The following is a 19,646-nucleotide window of genomic DNA, read 5'->3' on the forward strand; positions in this document are numbered from 1 at the left end:
CGGCAGAAGCAACTCGTGATAAACATGGAATCAAAAGGGTGTGTACTAATAGATTCATACAAGTAACGCAATGACATCCCTCGTTCAATCCCGTAGGCCCTCAGTTTAAATAACAAGGGCTGGTTTCCTCACCAGGTCTAGAAAGCATTCTCAATGACAAAGATTTTTAGTCCAGGAACAGGCTTAAACTGTTTCCAGCAAACAGGCCCCGAAATAGATTCTGCTGAATGATATTAATGGTAATATAGGGAAGTGGCCAAATCATTGTTGCATCATCAAAAAGGTAGCCACATATGCCAGTGCCTTCTCAACCTCAAAACCAACCTGAAATCAAAAATACACTTTAATCACTTCACGGCTTCTTCCACTCATCTCCGGGACTTGGAGGACTGTTTTTCTCTGATTAATGGAGCAGAGAATGCATTTTCACAAGAATGTCAAGTCACACACCATCGAGAGAGAGAGGGGCCCGGCCCCTCCCTTCGACTCAGAGTTACTGCCAGGGAAATGAGTTGGAAAATGTCAAAAAAGGGGGGGATGTCTGAGGTTCAAGGCATCAATCACCAGAATGGCTGGCTGACAATGTACTGTTATCAATTATTCATAACCCTGGTAGGTAATGAAAGAAATCACAACAACCCCCCTCTGACAACCAATTACAGATGGCACTGTTGTGGCTTAGTTGTGGAGGGTGTGTGTCTGTGTGCCCCTCCTCCTCCCAACCCTGTTCAGAATCATTCTCCTCTTAACACTGGTGCCACTGCAATGGGACACGGTCTGTAATGTTGATATATCACGTAACTTCCCCCTATAGCCCGGGGCACCAGGCCTTGCTGACATGGACAATCCTTTTCGCAATGCTTCCAGGGCATAATACAAATCATCCCTCATCTCTGGCTCGGGCCTAAACATGGCTGCTGAGACACCATAGCATTAGCTATGCTAATAATAACAGCACCACTGGGATGCTGATGTTTCAGAGTCCAGTCAGAGCATAGAGGTTTCCATTAGGCCATCATTCCTAATTTATTACGCTGAGCGAGAGAGCGAGAGAGAACGAGACAGGCAGAGACCGAGGAGAGTGCGTGAGAGCGAGAGAAAGAGAGCGAGAATGAGAGAGAAAGAGAGCGAGAGAGAGAGAGAGAAAGAGCGAGAGAGAGAGAGAGAGAGAGAGAAAGAGCGAGAGAGAGAGAGAAAGAGCGAGAGAGAGAGAGAGCGAGAGAGAGAGCGAGAAAGAGAGAGAGAGAAAGAGAGCGAGAGAGAGAGTAAGAGAGAAAGAGAGCGAGAGAGAGAGTAAGAGAGCGAGAGAGAGAGTAAGAGAGAGAGAAAGAGAGAGAGAGAAAGAGAGAGAGAGAAAGAGAGAGAGCGAGAAAGAGAGCGAGAAAGAGAGCGAGAAAGAGAGCGAGAGAGAGAGAGAGAGAGTGAGAAAGGGAGACAGAGAAAGAGAGAGAGACTTTTGACTTTTGGTCTTTCTTTATTGAAACATTCTTAATTCATTTAAAAACCCCCCCACTCCTAAAATAAAATAAAAAAATAAATAAAAATATATCCTATACTGCATACATGTACCATACTCCTACAACCGTATATCCAAAACATCTTCCCCAGCAATACAGACAGCCCCCCCAACACACCATATCTCCTCAAACATCTCCACACATTTGATCATTTTATAGAACTCAAACTCAACCCTAAGGCGCGCAGAGACCATCCCATTAAACATTAGTAAAGGGTATGTTATCCCCCCACCTTTGACCCTGTTCCTCCTTGTTAGCCAAATAGCTAACTTTGCCTGAGCAAACAGAAAATTCAACAAAACACATTTTTCTTTCTCCTTACTCGAATACCTGTATCCCATTATAAACATCCCAACAGCAAAAACCACCCCCAACCTGTCACACAGACATTCCAACAGAGACATTAATGGCATTAACCTGGTGCACACAGAAAACACATGAATTACAGTTTCTTTCATTTGACAGAAAGGACACCCCTGCCCAATTCCCGGATCAACCCGTGCCAACCAGCTGTTAGTGGCCAGGGCTCCATGAAGAACCCTCCACTGGAGGTCCCCTGACCTCTTTGGTACTGGGGGTTTGTAGAGCGCCCTCCATCTAAAACCCACCATACTCTCCGCCCCACATACCCCCTGCCACTGATGTGCCTTCACTCCTGTTAGGCTTCTAATGCTCCTCACCTTAACGCAGAGGTTGTAGAGGGCTTTACCTCCCACCCCCTCAAACTCCCCAGGCTCGGAGTGTTAAAATCTAACAAGTCCTCCAGACCCCTTGCCAGTCTCCAGTCTCTGCCGTCACCTGCAGTGGCGGGAACATTGGTGGCCCCTCTCCCTTTGGCCTCTCAAACACCCCCTTACCGGCTCAGACAGTGCCTCCTGGACCTCCTCCAGGAATCTCTCCAGCAGCCTAAGAGATGTTATTCCTGTTTGTTGCGCCAAGACCTCCGGGGTTTTCCACCCCTCCTCTCCCAGCAGTCTCAGGTCACCCAGCCTTTGTAAACCCCTGCCATCAGTTGCCTCTGCAGGGTGGCCGACTGAACCGATCTCAAAGGGATGGCTGGGTTGTGGAAGATGGGCTCCTCCCACATCCACTGCCCAGGCTCCACACCCCCTTCTCGTGTGGGCCTTAGCAGCTGCCAGGCCCTCAGCACCGCAGAGTAAAACTCTGAGAGACCTGCTGTACTCAGCCTCTCCAGCTTCATGAGGAACAGCTGCCGGTCCAACCCTAATCCGCCAGCTCTCCTCAGTACGGGCTGAGAAGCCATTGCGCACACTAGACCCTCCAACCCCCAGGAACGTTACTCTGTCCTCTTCCACCCTAACTTTGAAAAAAAAACTTTGGATACCGCTAAAAAACAAATATTGCATTAACCCTCCACCATAGAAAATAACATGTAAAGAAAATAATAGAATCAAGAAAGTTAGTTAGGATAAAGCTTTCCACACCAAACACTCAAACTCCAAAAACACCCAGCATGCACCGAGAGAGAGAGAGAGAGTAAGAGAGAGAGAGAGAGAGAGAGAGAGAAAGAGAGCGAGAGAGAGAGAGAGAAAGAGAGAGAAAGAGAGAGAGAAAGAGAGAGAGAGGGAGAGAGAGAGAGAGAGAGAGAGAGAGAGTTTTTGAGTTTTAAATACTCTTTATTGGGTCTGGGGGCCCACCACACAATAAAAACTCATACAAAACCACAGTTACACATCAATTAAAAACACAACTCCAATTCCTCCTCCACAGTAACTACACACAACAGCCTCTGAATACCCCATATACTCAAAAACAGATCGATATTGTTGACAAGTTTATAATATGCAAACTCAACCCTTAGTCTCGCTGCCAACATTCCCTCCAGCATTCCCACCACATCCACAGACCCCTGTCCCCGAATACTGTTCTTTCGGGTCTTCCATATCGCTAATTTTGCTGCCCCTAACAGAAAATTAAGCAACACAACTACACCCTTTTGACTGAACCTGTACTTTGGCCCAAATATATACAGTTGGGAAGAGAAAACCTCTCCCAACGTTGAGAACCAATCAGTGATCAGTTGAATCATCCCAACCAACCTGGGACACAGTAAAAACAGATGTGGCAGAGATTCAGACTCAGCACAGAATGGACACCCCTCCCCAACAGTAGGGTCCAGGTGTACCAGATGCATGTTAGTGGCTATAGCTCCATGTATTATCCTCCATTGGAGGTCAGCTGTCCTCTTATCAATAGGCAGTTTATATAATGATCGCCAACAGCCTTTTGGAGAGGCACCTGGACCAAGCACATCCGCCCACCTCGTCGATTTTACCCCTTCCAGGGAAGAGGCATGGGACACCTTTACACATGTTCTGTACATGGCCTTCTTTCCCACCTCCTTGAACTCCCCCAGCTCCGGGGTATCGAAGGAAAGCAGCATCCCCACGTCCTCTTCAAATGCCCCTATCGCAGCACTAACAATCAGTGCAGGGAACACATAATCCAGACCCTCCTTCCACCGATCAGAATTGGAAGTGTCAGTCACATACTGCAGATGAGGCACTGGCAACGAGTCGCAGACCTCATCGACGACCTTCCTCAGTAGGCGAGATGATCGGATCCCCGCTCTTTCTCCCAGCTCCTCCAACGATCTGCTCCTGCTCCGCATCAGATGACCCAGCTTGGTACACCCCACGCCTAACAGGCATGAACGTAGGCTAGCTGAACCCAGAACACGGGACTGGATGGCAGTGTTGTGAAAAAGAGGCTCTTCAAAAGCCACATCCCTGGTGGCGTGCAGGCCTTACGGGACTTGACAAAGACTCTCCAAGCCTGCATAACAGACTCATAAAATGGAGTCAGGCCAGTCAAATCACCCCCCTCCAGCTTTAAGAGGAAAAGATGCTTGTCTAAGCCCAAACAGCCCGCTCTCCTCATCAATGTGTAGGCTGTTTCAGCCCAGCTCGAACAGTCTCTGTACAACAATCTCTGGGCTGCTTGGAGCCGGAAAGCCATGATCCTAGAAGAAATGTCCACCAGGCCTTGCCCACCCTCGTGCAGTGGCAGGTACAGGGCTGCAGCTTTGATCCAGTGTTGTCCAGACCAGAAGAAATTGACAAGGGTCCTCTGAAGCTCTTGTATCAGACCCTTTGGTGGCTGCAAAATCATTAGCCTGTGCCACAGGGTAGAGGCAGCAAGATTATTAGCTACCAGGACCCTTCCCCTATAAGACAGCTGGGGTAGCAACCATTTCCATCTTGACAGTCTGGCACACACTTTCTCCAATACACCCTCCCAGTTCTTTTTCTGAAAGACATCAGAGCCTAGAAAAACCCCAAAGTCTTCATCCCATCTCTGCCCCACTGAAGCCCCCTGGTAACCTTGGAGTGGACCCCGTTTGAAGCCGACCTGCCCACAGCGCTTCACTCTTTCCCCAATTGACTCTAGCTGAGGAGGCCCCCTCATACACCTTTAAAGTGTTTGAGAGAACCTTAACATCCTCACCCCTGTAATAAAAACTATCACGTCATCTGCATACGCAGAGAGTGCTATCGTGGGACCCTTCATTACACCTGGCACAGAGAAACCAGTAAGCTTCGCTCTTAAAAAACAAAGCATTGGTTCAATCGCCAGACTATATAACTGCCCTGAAATTGGGCATCCCTGCCTGATGCCCCTTTGGACAGGGATGGGGCAACTTAAACCACCACCCACCTTCACCATACACGAGGCTCCAGCATACAGTAAATTCACCCATGACAGAAAAACATCCCCAAACCCAAAGGCTTTCATTGTTTTAAACAAGTACTGGTGGTCCACACGATCAAAAGCCTTCTCCTGATCTAACGAAAGTAAACCCACATTTACATCAGACAGTTTACAAATGTCTAAAACATCTCTTATTATAAACAAGTTGTCAACAATAGAGCGATCAGGTACACAGTAAGACTGGTCCTTGTGGATCAACAGTCCCAGATACTCTTTCAACCTGTTTGAGAGACATTTAGAAACAATTTTGTATTCTGCGCACAGCAAAGCAACAGGTCTCCAATTTTTTATGAGAGCCAAATCCCCTTTTTGGCAACAGTGAAAGCACCGCACGTTGACAGGATACAGGAAGAGAACCCTCATGAAAAGATTCACACAGCACTTCATAAAAATCCTCCCCAATAGACCCCCAAAAGTGCTTATAGAACTCAGATGGTAAACCATCGATGCCAGGGGCTCGGCCTGATGAGAGCTGCATAACTGCTGTGGACAGCTCCTGCAGTGTAATGTCAGCATCCAATACGACTCTCTGCTCAGGTCCCAATTGAGGAAGACCATGTAACAACTGTTCAGTACACAGAGAGTCACAATCCTCCGCCTTATAGAGGACAGAGTAGAAATCCACGGCATGTTGACGCATTTCACTGTCATCCGTGGTCACCTTCCCATCAGGGAGACGAAGGCAGACCATCTGTTTACGTTGTAACGTCGACTGTCCGAGGTTAAAAAAAAAGCACTGGGAGCATCCATATCCTTGAGGGAAGCGAAACGAGACCTAATCAAGGCACCCTTCACTCTTTCATGCAGAAACGACCTCAGTTCATGTCTCTTGTCCTGTAAGTTCATGACTAGTCCAGGGTCGTTCTGAGTGAGCAGCTTCAATTCAATAGACTTGATATCCTGTTCAAGGGCCTTGATAGTCTCTTTAACTTCAGTTTGAGACAGAGCAGTATACTGTTGACAAAAAACTCGTATTTGGGCCTTCCCAACCTCCCACCATTGTCTCAAGGACTCAAAATTCCCCTTTATAACCCTCCATTTTTCCCAAAACAACACAAACCTGTCACAAAACATGACATCATGTAACAATTTAACATTAAAATACCAGTAAGGTGATGACCTTCGTGGACAGGACATGTGAATATCAACAGAAACAACATGATGATCAGAAAATCCCACAGGAGTAATGGCACACCTTCCAACCCTACTACAGTATTGCTCAGATACATACAACCTGTCTAACCTTGCTGCACTGACACGACCTTCATTAATTTTTAGCCATGTGTACTGCCTAACTTTTGCATTCCTTACTCTCCACACATCAGAAAGCTCAAACTCATTTAATAGGCCAGACAGGCAAGTGGCTGACCGCAGGTGAGGTTCTTCAGCGGTGCGATCAACAGTAAAATCCACTGTACAATTCCAGTCACCCCTAAAACCATACACCCCTCTTGATCACACTGTCTTAAGGTTTCCTTTATCTGATCAAAAACAGCAATACGCTCTGTACCCTCATTAGGAGCATAAACATTCAAAAAAACAAACAAAAACCCCATAACATCCACCTTGACCAATAAAGCCCGACCCTTGACAATCTCTGTTGTAGATACCACAGTCACCCCTAAGCCTGAGGAAAACAAGATTGCCACCCCAGTACTGAAATTAGTACCATGACTGAGTACATGCTGCCCCTCCCACCACATACCCCAGTCAACCTCATTTTCCTCATCACTATGTGTCTCCTGTAGGAAAACTACATTAAGCCTTTTCTGTTTTATTACTTCTAAAACCCAAGCCCTCTTATTCCTGTCCCTTCCCCCATTAATATTAAGAGAACCTACCCTTAGTACTTCCATATAGAAAAGAGAAAAGAAAAGCAGAAGAGCCCACAGAGAAACCAACAAGAAAAAAGACACCCTATGAGGCATGATCATCATCATTATTCTTTTTTCTTCTCTTAACCTGAACACGTTTCCCGGCACCTTTTGCTGCTGCAACAGCAGTAATAAATTTCCTCAAGCGAAACCGCTTCTTCTCACTCAGCTGGTCTAACCCCACCGTCTTCTGTAACACCACAGCTGACCTCACAAACTTATCAACATCAAAATAATCTGCCAATTTGACAGATTTCCCAAAAGTCTGATCCAGAAACTCATTTACCTCCTCTAGATCATAAACTGAGTCCTCGCCATCAGCTGTCATATCTAACGAGATATCCATATCCTTCTCTTGATCCTCCTCAGCTGAGACCACAGACAACTGACTCCCCTCTACCTCATCCCTTTCAACACTCCCCACTTGCACCTCATCACTCGTACCAAGCATCTCCTCCACTACCTGGGAGACTAGCCCCACCTGAACATCACTACTCATAGTGGGCATCTCCTCCATTAACTGGGAGCCTAGCTCCACATGAACCCCAGCACTCGTAGTGGGAATCTCCTCCACTACCTGAGAGCTTAGCTCCACATGAAAACCCTCTTGTACCTCATTACTCATAATGGACAACTCCTCCACTACCTGGGAGCCTAGCTCTACATGAACCCCAGCACTCGTAGTGGGCATCTCCTCCACTCCCTGGGAGCCTAGCTCCACATGAACCCCCTCCTTTACCCCAGCACTCATACTGGGCACCTGCTCACCAGTCTGAGGAACTGGCTCTTCAGATACATCCTTACCTTCTACAACAATATTTTTCTGCTGCATAACATTACCTTCTAATACAAGTTGCAACCCCGTGCCCTCAACAAGGATAACTTGTTCCTCAGCAACAGGTGCTTGTGGCTGCTCTACCGCTGTCAGCTCACCTCTCCCTACATCAGCGGGCCCAGGCGTTACGATAACCACCTGTGCCCCTCCCTCTGCCTTCTCCCTTTTCGGGCAAGCATGTCGCTTATGACCAAACTCTCCACACTCAAAACACCGTTGATTACCCGTACTAGCATAAACCATATACAATCTGTTGTCATACTTGATTTTAAACGATAACTCTAAAGTCTGCTCCGGTGAGTCCAAAAACATAAACACCTGTCGCCGAAATGACATTACCTGTTTCAACACCGGGTGTTTGCAACCCAACGGGACAACCTTCATTGAACTGGCGAACTTCCCAAAGCGCAATAACTCGCGCTCCAATAGCTCATTTGGAATAAACGGTGGTACATTTGAAATCGTTACCCTTGTTGACGGGGAAAAAAGCGGCGTAACTTGAATAAACATTCCTTTAAGAAGTACACCATGCTCAACCATACGATCTACCAGACACTCTTCTTTAAGAAATACCACCACAGCTTTATTCATCCGAGATGCATAAGCGATATTCTCATATCCTACCTTCTCTCCTACGGCGACCAGAAACTCCTCCACCGTGACAGCAGCTTCAGTAACACACCTAAAGCCGTGCCGAAGTGACAGGGACGGCATCCCCATTCGGGCTGCCATCCCCGCCAAAATCTGGGTAATTCTGATACGCAAAACAAAATACTTAATTCTACCACACAAAAAAAAATAATAACGTTAATCATGCACCAAGAAATAGAAAACCGAAAGAAAGTTGTGAATATCTAACTCTCCACAACACACGCACTCCTTCACTCAAACAATTCCCAGCATGCACCAATCACTCCCAGCATGCAGAGAGAGAGAGAGAGAGAGAGAGAGAGAGAGAGAGAGAGAGACAGAGAGACAGAGAGTGAAAGAGAGAAAGAGAAAGAGAGAAAGAGAGCGAGAGAGAGAGAGAAAAAAGAGAGAGAGAGAGTAAGAGAGAGAGAGAAAGAGAGAGAGAGAAAGAGAGTGAAAGAGAGAAAGAGAAAGAGAGAAAGAGAGCGAGAGAGAGAGAAAAAAGAGAGAGAGAAAAAAAGAGAGAGAAAGAGAGCGAGAGATAGAGAAAGAGAGCGAGAAAGAGAGCGAGAGAGAGAGAAAGAGAGCGAGAGAGAGAAAGAGGGAAAGAGAGAAAGAGAGAGAGAGAAAGAGAGAGAGAAAGAGAGAGAGAAAGACAGAGAGAAAGCGAGCGAGAGAGAGAGTAAGAGAGAGAGAGAGTAAGAGAGTTTGAGAGAGAGCAAGAGAGAAAGAGTTTGAGAGAGAGCGAGAGAGAGAGCGAGAGAGAGAGCAAGAGAGAGAGAAAGAGAGAGAGAGAAAGAGAGAGAGAAAGAGAGAGAGAAAGAGAGAGAGAGAAAGAGAGAGAGAGAGAGAGAGAGAGAGAGAGAGAGAGAGAGAGAGAGAGAGAGAGAGAGAGAGAGAGAGAGAGAGAAAGAGAGAGAGAGAGAGAGAGAGAGAGAGAGAGAGAGAGAGCGCAAGATAAAGAGAAGAGAGGGCGAGTAGAAAAGAAAGAGGATAAATAGCCTTACCAAGCCTAACGCTGCATTCACAGAATCACAACAGCTCAAAACCAACTCGATGGGTCACCGCGGACGTGCTCACCCATCAACTCCACACGCCAGCCCCCGTGTGGCGCCCCCGCACAACGTCATCGTTTTTGAGCGGGCATACGAGGGTGCGGAGCCCAGAGATGGATACGCAGAGAGTCGTGGTGCACTTATAACTCCAATCGTGCTGAGTCCTTCGTCTCATTATGAGAATGTATACAGAGGTAGGATCTTCATTTGGGCCAGTTTGCTACAGCAGGGAAAATATCCTTCAGAAACAGGAAATGTGAATTATTATGTGGATTATAATACATGGAATAGGTTGTAGGGATTGATACATTTTAAGTTAATGCAAATCACTTGTGAAATGTTAAAGTGGAAATGACAAACTTTAGAAACCTTTTTAAGCCATGACTACACTACAAGTCTGCAAATCCTGCTATGCAGGACAATTCTCATCAACAAAAGCACGATCAAATTAAGATCCTACTTCTGTATATGAGGGGCTACACTCTGTATGCTACCTCAGCCCGATGAGATGAACATGCTGAGAGGGAGGGAGGGAGAGAGAGAGGGGGAGAGAACGTGAGAGAGAAAGAGATGAGAGAGATGAGAGCAAGCAAGATAAGAGCGAGAGTGAGAGATGAGAGAGAGCGAGCTAGCAAGATGAGAGAAAACAGAGGAGAGAGAGAGAGAGAGAGAGAGAGAGGGGAGACCAGACCAGCGTGAAACCCCATCTCTGTCCATGCGCGTCCAACCACATGCATCACACAGCGCTGGCGGTTTCTGCTTTTAGCATTTAACTAACTCCATCAAACACCCAGTAGGCGCACCACTCAAAGGAACCATGGACTCAGCATGGACAAGGCTTCAACCAATACGGCTCTTAGAGCAGAAAAGGGTCTCCCCCACTCCCTCGCTGTGTCCCAAATGGCACCCTATCCCCTACATAGTGCACTACTCGTGACCACCGCCTTATAGGTAACAGGGCGCCATTTGGGAACACACGTCCCTCCCTCCCTGACTGTTCAGTGGGTAATGTCTATCTGCTAATAGGAGAAAACACAGTTAGTGCGTAGGTGTGTTGGACTCAAGTTGACACATTGTTCTCGCTCTTCCACAGCAATAATCTTAACCTCCTTCAAAGTCTTTGGAGTGTGAGACCAAGGCTGAGTCCCTGGGGAGAAGGACTGCAGTCAAACGCATTGTTCTGACTAGCGGGACAGCATGGCTCTCGAATCACAATCATGTTTTGAGGTGTTCTCTTCCTACCTGGAGCGATGAGGAGATAGGCCTATATTCCCCTATGCATTACATAATGCAGAGGTCTAAGTGTACATACAGGATGTATAGGGAGAACACGTTTGTTCTCAAGCCCTTGATAAGGCTTTGTGGATCAGTATTGCTCTGGGGCTCGGGCTAAGGTTGAAAAGTTACCGGTAATTTACCAAAGTTACCGGAATCCTCAGTAGTGTTGGTACTTGGTACTCAGCAGGTAATTTATGGTAACTTTGGTAATTTACACTTTAATCTTTTTTTTTTTGTCCATGAGTTTCTTGTGGATAGAACATATGGTTCAAGAGAAAATAGCTGAGGCTAATTAATGAAAAAAGCAATGAATCAACAATGGCATTATTTAAAATGAACCCTGCATCTCTTCCAAGCATGGACTTTCTTCACAACAGCCAACAGTTTGGTGCCAAAACAAAGACAGAAACCCTCATATTAAACACCAACGGTATTCACTAAGTTGACGGTATATATTTAGAATAATATTTTACAGCTTTGTTATTATATTTCTTTATTTTTTTATCATCTTATTTGATGATGTTATATATTTGACATGGATCAGGCCACTCAGAGCCAGAGATAATCTGAAGTACCAAAAAAGGCCAATAGATGTCATCTGTTAAAATTCCCCCCCAAAATTGAAAATCACCAAAATTCTGTCAGGTTCACTGATCAACATCAAAAGGTTCCCATAACATACCCTCCCTTTACAACCTTAGCTGGGAGGAAAAGGTGGAGCCTGGTGCAGCCCTATTGGATTGAACAGCACTGCTATAGGGGCTATAAAGTTACTCTGGGAAAACAAAAACAAGTGACGCTGTGCTTTATCCCAATCCCCAGCTGGTCCCGGGGAGCCAGAACTGCTTACAGTGTCCTTTCAGTCCCCATTTCCATTAGGCAGACATAAAATGGGGGGGAAAGTATCATATTTAGTTTCTGTGATGAACGGTGTACCATCAAACTGACATAAATATACCTCACTGTGACTATTTCCCCTCCTTTGGTCCATTCCAATACACTCCGCACCCCCCCTCTTTCCAAAACACTCCAGGGAGAAGTGAAACCTGGGCTTTCGACAAATATATTAAAGACTTTTGAGACAGTGCCTCAGAAATACTGCGGCCCTCAGCGCTCTGGGGTCTCGCGCCAACACTCGCAGGGGCGATTTGGAGAGCGGGCCGTGATGCCGCCGGGGCGAGCTAGCAGAATGCAAAGTTGCTGCTTCGCCGCTTTACCCCATTTGGGCTCAATAAGATCTTCCACCCCCACAGTTTCTGCCTGAGGGAGGTCACAGAAAGATCATATTTTCTCACAGCCAGACAAGGCGCTATTTCTCTCCACTAGTCCCCAACGTGCAGCTAGCGAACGAGCAGGGCCGCCTGTCCGCCTGCCTGCCACACTGCATTAACACAGCAGAGAGAAATGAAGGGAGACTAGCTAGGAAAGAAGGAAGGGGAGGCATGTACAGCTGTTGTAGAAACAAGAGGGTAGTAGTGGAGTTTTATACAAATACATGTGTATCAATGGGAAGTACATACTGAGAGACACAGACTCTGCCACTATGGCTTGTAGATTGAAAATATTTTATCATAGGTCTATGTTATCACAAATTGCCTGGTGCCAGATCCATTTGTGCCCTTGCCAATCCATTACTGTCATTGTCAAACCAAGCATGACAATGAGTGACAAGGAGTTGGAATGATAGCACAAACAGACAGACTGGAATTCAGGCTAGCAAACAGACAGTTGTGAGTTCAAATGAAGTACAGTCGGGCACATGTAGCTTGAATTCTAATTAACATTCATTATTAATAGGTAGTGCCAAGAGATTAACCAACATTGTTTTTTTTCTGGTTATTAAACAACTAATTGACCTACATCGGTTCAATTACTTGAATTCCATTTAGTCATTTTTGGGGGAGAGTCCAACCCGCTGTTTCTCTAGTGATAAATGAAATCATTCACGAGAGAAATCAAGTCAAGAACTGTGGGACGCTGGGCTGAAGGGAGTTGTAGTTTCATTACACAAATATTCAACCTAGTTCAGTGCAGAAACGTAGTAAATAACTACGATGACCATAATCCATTGCGCCTTTTTTTCACTGCTCGGACAGAGACGGACCAAAGAGGAAGAGGCGAAGTGAGAGGTTTCACTCTGGCCAAAATGTGTGCAAAATGAGCCTAATGCGTTTCTATGGTTTGTCGCCTGCTTTCCCACCTTTGATACAAAGACACCCATTGCTAGGGCGGAGACGTGAGCATCTCGTCATTATATACAGATCTCTGGAAAGACACACTTTTACGCCTGCTACGTTAGGTTAAATGTACACAGACCGCATGAGATAGTAATGTACACGATGACCAGAGGGACAGAGACAGTTTGAGAAAGTATGCCTCATCTACTTTGAAGAAGTAGTAAAATGATCGTCAGACAGCTCTGCAGCATACTTAGGCAGGCTAGCCTAGCTAAACAGGATGACTAAAGACAGTACAGTATGGGGAGGAGATAACATTAGATGGTCTGGATGGCTGACTGTTACTGCCTGAGCAGAGATGATTAAGGAATGAAAAATAGTCAAATAACACAAAGACATGTAAACAACTGAAATATTTAATTATTTTATAGTAATTTCCTATTGATGTCTAATGTGGACCAGACAGAGACAGTGGAATATTTGCAATGTTTTAAAAATGGAATGTTCTCCATTTTTGGCTTTGGGATTTCCATTAAAAAAAGCTCTAAAATCATTGAAATGTCATTATTTACTAATGCATTTAATGTTTAAAAAATGTATTGAAACCGAAAACCGTGAATATTGTTTGCCAATGACACAACAGTGGTAAGCCTGATCACCAACAACGACGAGACAGCATATAGGGAGACCTGGCCGTGTGGTGCCAGGACAACAATCTTATTTATTTGTAATATTGACAATTACAACAATACTGAATGAACACATATTTTAACTTAATATAATACATCAGTAAAATCAATTAAGCCTCAAATAAATAATTAAACATGTTCAATTTGGTTTAAATAATGCAAAAACAAAGTGTTGGAGAAGAAAGTAAAAGTGCAATATGTGCCATGTAAGAAAGCTAACGTTTAAGTTCCTTGCTCAGAACATGAGAACATATGAAAGCTGGTGGTTCCTTTTAACATGAGTCTTCAATATTCCCAGGTAAGAAGTTTTAGGTTGTAGTTATTATAGGAATTACAGGACTATTTCTCTCTATACCAAATGTATTTCATTAACCTTTGACTATTGGATGTTCTTATAGGCACTTTAGTATTGCCAGTGTAACAGTATAGCTTCCACCCCTCTCCTCGCTCCTACCTGGGCTCGAATCAGGAACACATCGACAACAGCCACCCTCGAAGCAGCGTTACCCATCGCTCCACAAAAGCAGGCCCTTGCAGAGCAAGGGGAACAACCACTCCAAGTCTCAGAGCGAGTGACGTTTGAAACGCTATTAGCGTGCACCCCGCTAACTAGCTAGCCATTTCACATCGGTTACACCAGCCTAATCTTGGGAGTTGATAGGCTTGAAGTCATAAACAGCTGCTGGCAAACGCACAAAAGTGCTGTTTGAATGAATGCTTACGAGCCTGCTGCTGCCTAGCATCGCTCAGTCAGACTGCTCTATCAAATCATAGGCTTAGTTATAACATGATAACACACATATATACGAGCATTAGGTCATTAATATGGTCGAATCCGGAAACAATTATCTCGAAAACAAGACGTTTATTATTTCAGTGAAATATGGAACCGTTCTGTATTTTATCTAACGGGTGGCATCCATAAGTCTAAATATTCCTGTTGCATTGCACAACCTTCAATGTTATGTCATAATTACATACATTTCTGGCAAATTAGGCGACCCAAACTGTTGCATATACACTGACTCTGCGTGCAATGAACGCGAGAGAAGTTTGTTATTGTTGTTATGATAACTTGAAATCGGCCCTAATTAATCGGCCATTCCGATTAATCGGTCGACCTCTAGTCCAAACACACCAAGACTGTCATGAAGAGGGCACGACAAAACCTATTCCCCCTCAGGAGACTGAAATGATTTGCCATGGGACCTCAGATCCTCAAAAAGTTATACAGCTGCACCATTGAGAGCATGGTTGCATCACTGCTTGCTATGGCAACTGCTCGGCATCCGACCGCAAGGCACTGCAGAGGGTAGTGCGTACAGCCCAGTACATCACTGGGGCCAAGCTTCCTGCCATCCAGGAACTCTATAACAGGCAGTGTCAGTGGAAGGGCCTAAAAATGGTCAAAGACACCAGCCACCCTAGTCAGACTGTTCTCTCTGCTACCACACGGCAAGCAATCCCAGAGCGCCAAGTCTATTTCCAAGAGGCTTCTAAACAGCTTCTACCCCTAAGCCATAAGACTACTGAACATTAAATAAAATGACTAGCCAGACTATTTGCATTGCCCCCCCTCTTTAACGCTGCTGTCACTCTCTGTTAAAATCAATGCACAAGTCACTTTAATAACTCTACCCACATGTATATATTATCTCAATTACATCGACTCACCGGTGCCCCCACACATTGACTCTGTACCAGTACCCTCGGTATATAGCCTCGCTATTGTTATTTGTTACTTTCATTATTATTTTTTTGTTTGTATATTTCTTAAAACTGCATTGTTGTTTAGGGGATTGTAAGTAAAGATTTCACTCTAAGGTCTACATCAGTTGTATTCGGCGCACGTGACAAATACAATTTGATTTGAATTCACCCAGGTCCCTCCGCGTTTCGTTATGTTTGCTTCCGTTTATGAAACAGAATGGGCGTAATGAATGCAACCCTGCCGTGTAATGATGACGTAGCCTAGGTATGCCCACTAGAGTTGATCAAAATAGCCTATCAGAATATAATCCTTGGCTAACAAAAAATGTATACATTCTGTTAAAACAATCAACGGTATGCAATGCGCCTTTCTAATTTCGTATATATCCATTATTGTGTAAAGTTGGAGAACGCGCAGCGATAAATGAAAACATGTTGAGTCGTTCGGGACAACGGCCTCGGTCTGTATCTCGACTCGAGCATCATTCTGGAGACGGTAAAGGTAGCCTATCGCTCTGCTGCACCTTGGTCCAAATTACGCCGCATAATCATACTGTTATGCTTTTGAAACGTGTTTATATAGAGACTCCGTTACCTCTTTCTTCTTCTGGCCTCCCCCCGAATGCAGGCATAGCAGCAGGATCAGCAACAGAGATGCAACCGGCAGGTTGAAAGGGAATCCCGAGGATACAGACGCCATGTTGGAAGATGCTCTTGCTGCGCTACACGTCTCTCTCGAATGTGATTGGCTACTGAAAGGGCCAATCAGGAAGTTTCTAAGAAAGCGTCTTATGGATGTTGCTGTCCATAAATAGAGCTCGCCCGCTTGTAGTCCTAAAACCTGAAAATAAATAACTCTACTTCGTTCACCCATTCCTTTGAGGAAAGAATATGGTTTTGGGACAGTAAGGTCTGTGTGCTTAACACAAGCTTAGGAGATCTTATACGTTTTATTCTATGAGATAATACCAGTCAGTTAACATGATGTTTATGAATTATGAAGCCTTTATGTGCTGTATGTGTTTTATCTGATTACAGAAATAATTACAATTTCACAAAAGGTGACGTTAGCTGATGGAGGTTATCTCATAGAACAAAATGTATACCACAAACCTTATTCCAAAACAAATGTTATTTGTCACGTGCGCCGAATACAACCGGGAAATACTTACTTGTAAGCCCTTACAAGACCTTAAGGTCGCATGTTGAGCAGTTGCCATACCAGGCGGTGATGCAACCGGACAGGATGCTCTTGATGATGCAGTTGTAGAACCTTTTGAGGATCTGGGGACCCATGCCAAATCTTTTCAGTCTCCTGAGGGGGAAAAGGTTTTGTCGCGCCCTCTTCGCGACTATCTTGGTATGTTTGGACCGTGATAGTTTGTTGGTGATGTGGACTCTTAACTTAAGCCTAACTCTAGGATCCATTTGGCCTGCTTATGTGCACATTTAGGGCGCGTTCCACAGGTAAGGTGAAGCGACGCAACAATCAATGGTTACGTGCCACTTCGTCGACTGTGTCATCGACTGACAGATTGCTATAACATACAGTGTGGTGTGGTTAGCTGATAGGCTAAAAAAAACTATCCAGGCGTTGTAAAATTTGGCAAAGTCTAAGCAGTGGAAAGCGATTTACATGTTGGCCGCGGTCCCCTGCTCAGACATTTCATGGATCAACCAATGGTTGTGTGGTACGTCGTTGACTGTGTCATCGACTGACATATGTGTTCCTCTGCCCAGGCATTGCTGACGCCTGCCAGTTCTTACAACGCCTGGATAGGTATTTTAGGTATCAGCTAACCACATCATATGTTATAGCAATCGGTCAGTTGATGACAGAGTCGATGACGTGGCACTCAACCATTGGTTGATGCATGCAACGTATGAGCAGGGAACGCAACCATAATGTGCTTAGCTGATACTTAAAATAACTATCCAGTGATGAGAGCCTACTTTGTATTTTATTTCACCTTTATTTAACCAGCTACGCTAGTTGAGAACAAGTTCTCGTTTACAACTGTGACCTGGCCATGAATAAAGCAAAGCAGTTCAACGCATACAACAACACAGAGTTACACGTGGAATAAACAAACATACAGTCAATAATACAGTAGAAAGAAATCTATATACAGTGTGTGCAAATGAGGAAAGATAAGGGAGGTAAGGCAATAAATAGGCCATGGTGTCGAAGTAATTACAATATACCAATTAAACACTGGAGTGATTGATGTGCAGAAGATGAATGTGCAAGTAGAGATACTGGGGTGCAAAGGAGCAAGATAAATAAATACTGTATGGGGATGAGGTAGTTGGATGAGCTATATTACAGCTGGGCTATGTAAAGGTGCAGTGATCTGTGAGCTGCTCTGACAGCTGGTGCTTAAAGCTAGTGAGGGAGATATGAGTCTCCAGCTTCAGTGATTTTTTGCAGTTCGTTCCAGTCATTGGCGGCAGAGAACTGGAAGGAAAGGCGGCCAAAGGAGGAATTGGCTTTGGGGGTGACTAGTGAGATATACCTGTCACAATCGTCTGAATGAATGGACCAAGGCGCAGCGTATTTAGAGTTCCACATGTTTAATAAATATGAAACTCACCAAAAACAATACAGCAGAAAACGAAACATGATGTTCTGGGCTGCTCACAGGCAGCTACACAAAAACAAGATCCCACAAACAACAGGTGGGAAAAGGCTGCCTAAATATGATCCCCAATCAGAGACAACGATAGACAGCTGCCTCTGATTGGGAACCAGACCAGGCCAACAAAGAAATAGAAAACATAGATTGCCCACCCTAGTCACACCCTGACCTAACCAAATAGAGAATTAAAAGGATCTCTAAGGTCAGGGCGTGACAATACCTGCTGGAGTGTGTGCTACGGGTGGGTGCTGCTATGGTGACCAGTGAGCTGAGATAAGGCGGAGCTTTACCCTGGCAGAGACTTGTAGATGACCTGGAGCCAGTGGGTTTGGCGACGAGTATGAAGCGAGGGCCAGCCAACGAGAGCGTACAGGTCGCAATGGTGGGTAGTATATGGGGCTTTGGTGACAAAACGGATGGCACTGTGATAGACTGCATCCAATTTCTTGGGTAGGGTATTGGAGGCTATTTTGTAAATGACACCGCCGAAGCCAAGGATCGGTAGGATGGTCAGTTTTACGAGGGTATGTTTGGCAGCATGAGTGAAGGATGCTTTGTTGCGAAATAGGAAGCCGATTCTAGATTTAATTTTGGATTGGAGATGCTTAATTTAAGACTGGAAGGAGAGTTTACAGTCTAACCAGACACCTAGGTAATTGTAGTTGTCCAAATATTCTAAGTCAGAACCGTCCAGAGTAGTGATGCTGGACGGCCGGGCAGGTGTGGGCAGCGATCGGTTGAAGAGCATGCATTTCGTTTTACTTGCATTTAAGAGCAGTTGGAGGCAACGGAAGGAGAGTTGTATGGCATTGAGGCTCGACTGGAGGTTAGTTAACACAGTGTCCAAAGAAGGGCCAGAAGTATACAGAATGTAGGTAAGCAATACTGAACCATGCATGAAAGCCCCAGCAGTTTAGGATGACTGTGTGATCTTGCTCTTCGTAGTTGATGTGATTAGGAACTTTAAACATGGTTAACATTCACAGGCCATGGGGCCAGACGGATTACCAGGACGTGCACTCAGATCATGTGCCGCTGACCAGCTGGCGGGTGTCTTCCCTAATCGAGTCTGTAATACCTACATGTTTCAAGCATATCACCATAGCCCCTGTATCCAAGAATGCTTAGGTAACCTGTCTACATGACTATCACACCGTAGCACTCACATCTGTAGCCATGAAATGTTTTTAAAGGCTGGTCATGGCTCACTTCAACACCATCATCCCAGACACTTTGGATCCAGTCCAATTCGCATACCGCCTCAACAGATCCACAGATCACTCAATCTTTATTGCCTCTCAGGACCCTGGGACAGAACACCTCCCTTTGCAACTAGATCTGTTCACTGACAACCATGAGACAGCCTATATAGAGGAGGTCAGATACCTAACAGTGTGGTGCCAGGACAACAACCTCTCCCTCAACTTCATCAAGACAAAGAAGCTGATCGTGGACTACAGGGAATGGAGGGCTGACCACGCCCCCCATCCACAACGATGGGGCTGAAGAG

General features: G+C 45.3%; 1 protein-coding gene across 2 annotated transcripts in view; it reads right to left on the bottom strand.

Moving 5' to 3' along the window:
• Positions 1–16,242, bottom strand: part of LOC127923918 (tumor suppressor candidate 3-like) — a 140,882-nt gene extending 124,640 nt beyond the window's left edge. For both annotated transcript variants that reach the window (XM_052508123.1, XM_052508124.1), the window contains exon 1: positions 16,093–16,242. In XM_052508123.1, the coding sequence (XP_052364083.1) occupies positions 16,093–16,197 (105 nt within the window). In that variant the 5' untranslated portion in view covers positions 16,198–16,242. The remainder of the gene's footprint in view (positions 1–16,092) is intronic.
• Between the last annotated feature and the right edge of the window lie 3,404 nt (positions 16,243–19,646).

The sequence above is a fragment of the Oncorhynchus keta genome, unplaced genomic scaffold (assembly GCF_023373465.1).
Source record: "Oncorhynchus keta strain PuntledgeMale-10-30-2019 unplaced genomic scaffold, Oket_V2 Un_contig_3376_pilon_pilon, whole genome shotgun sequence".
Classification (NCBI taxonomy): domain Eukaryota; kingdom Metazoa; phylum Chordata; class Actinopteri; order Salmoniformes; family Salmonidae; genus Oncorhynchus; species Oncorhynchus keta.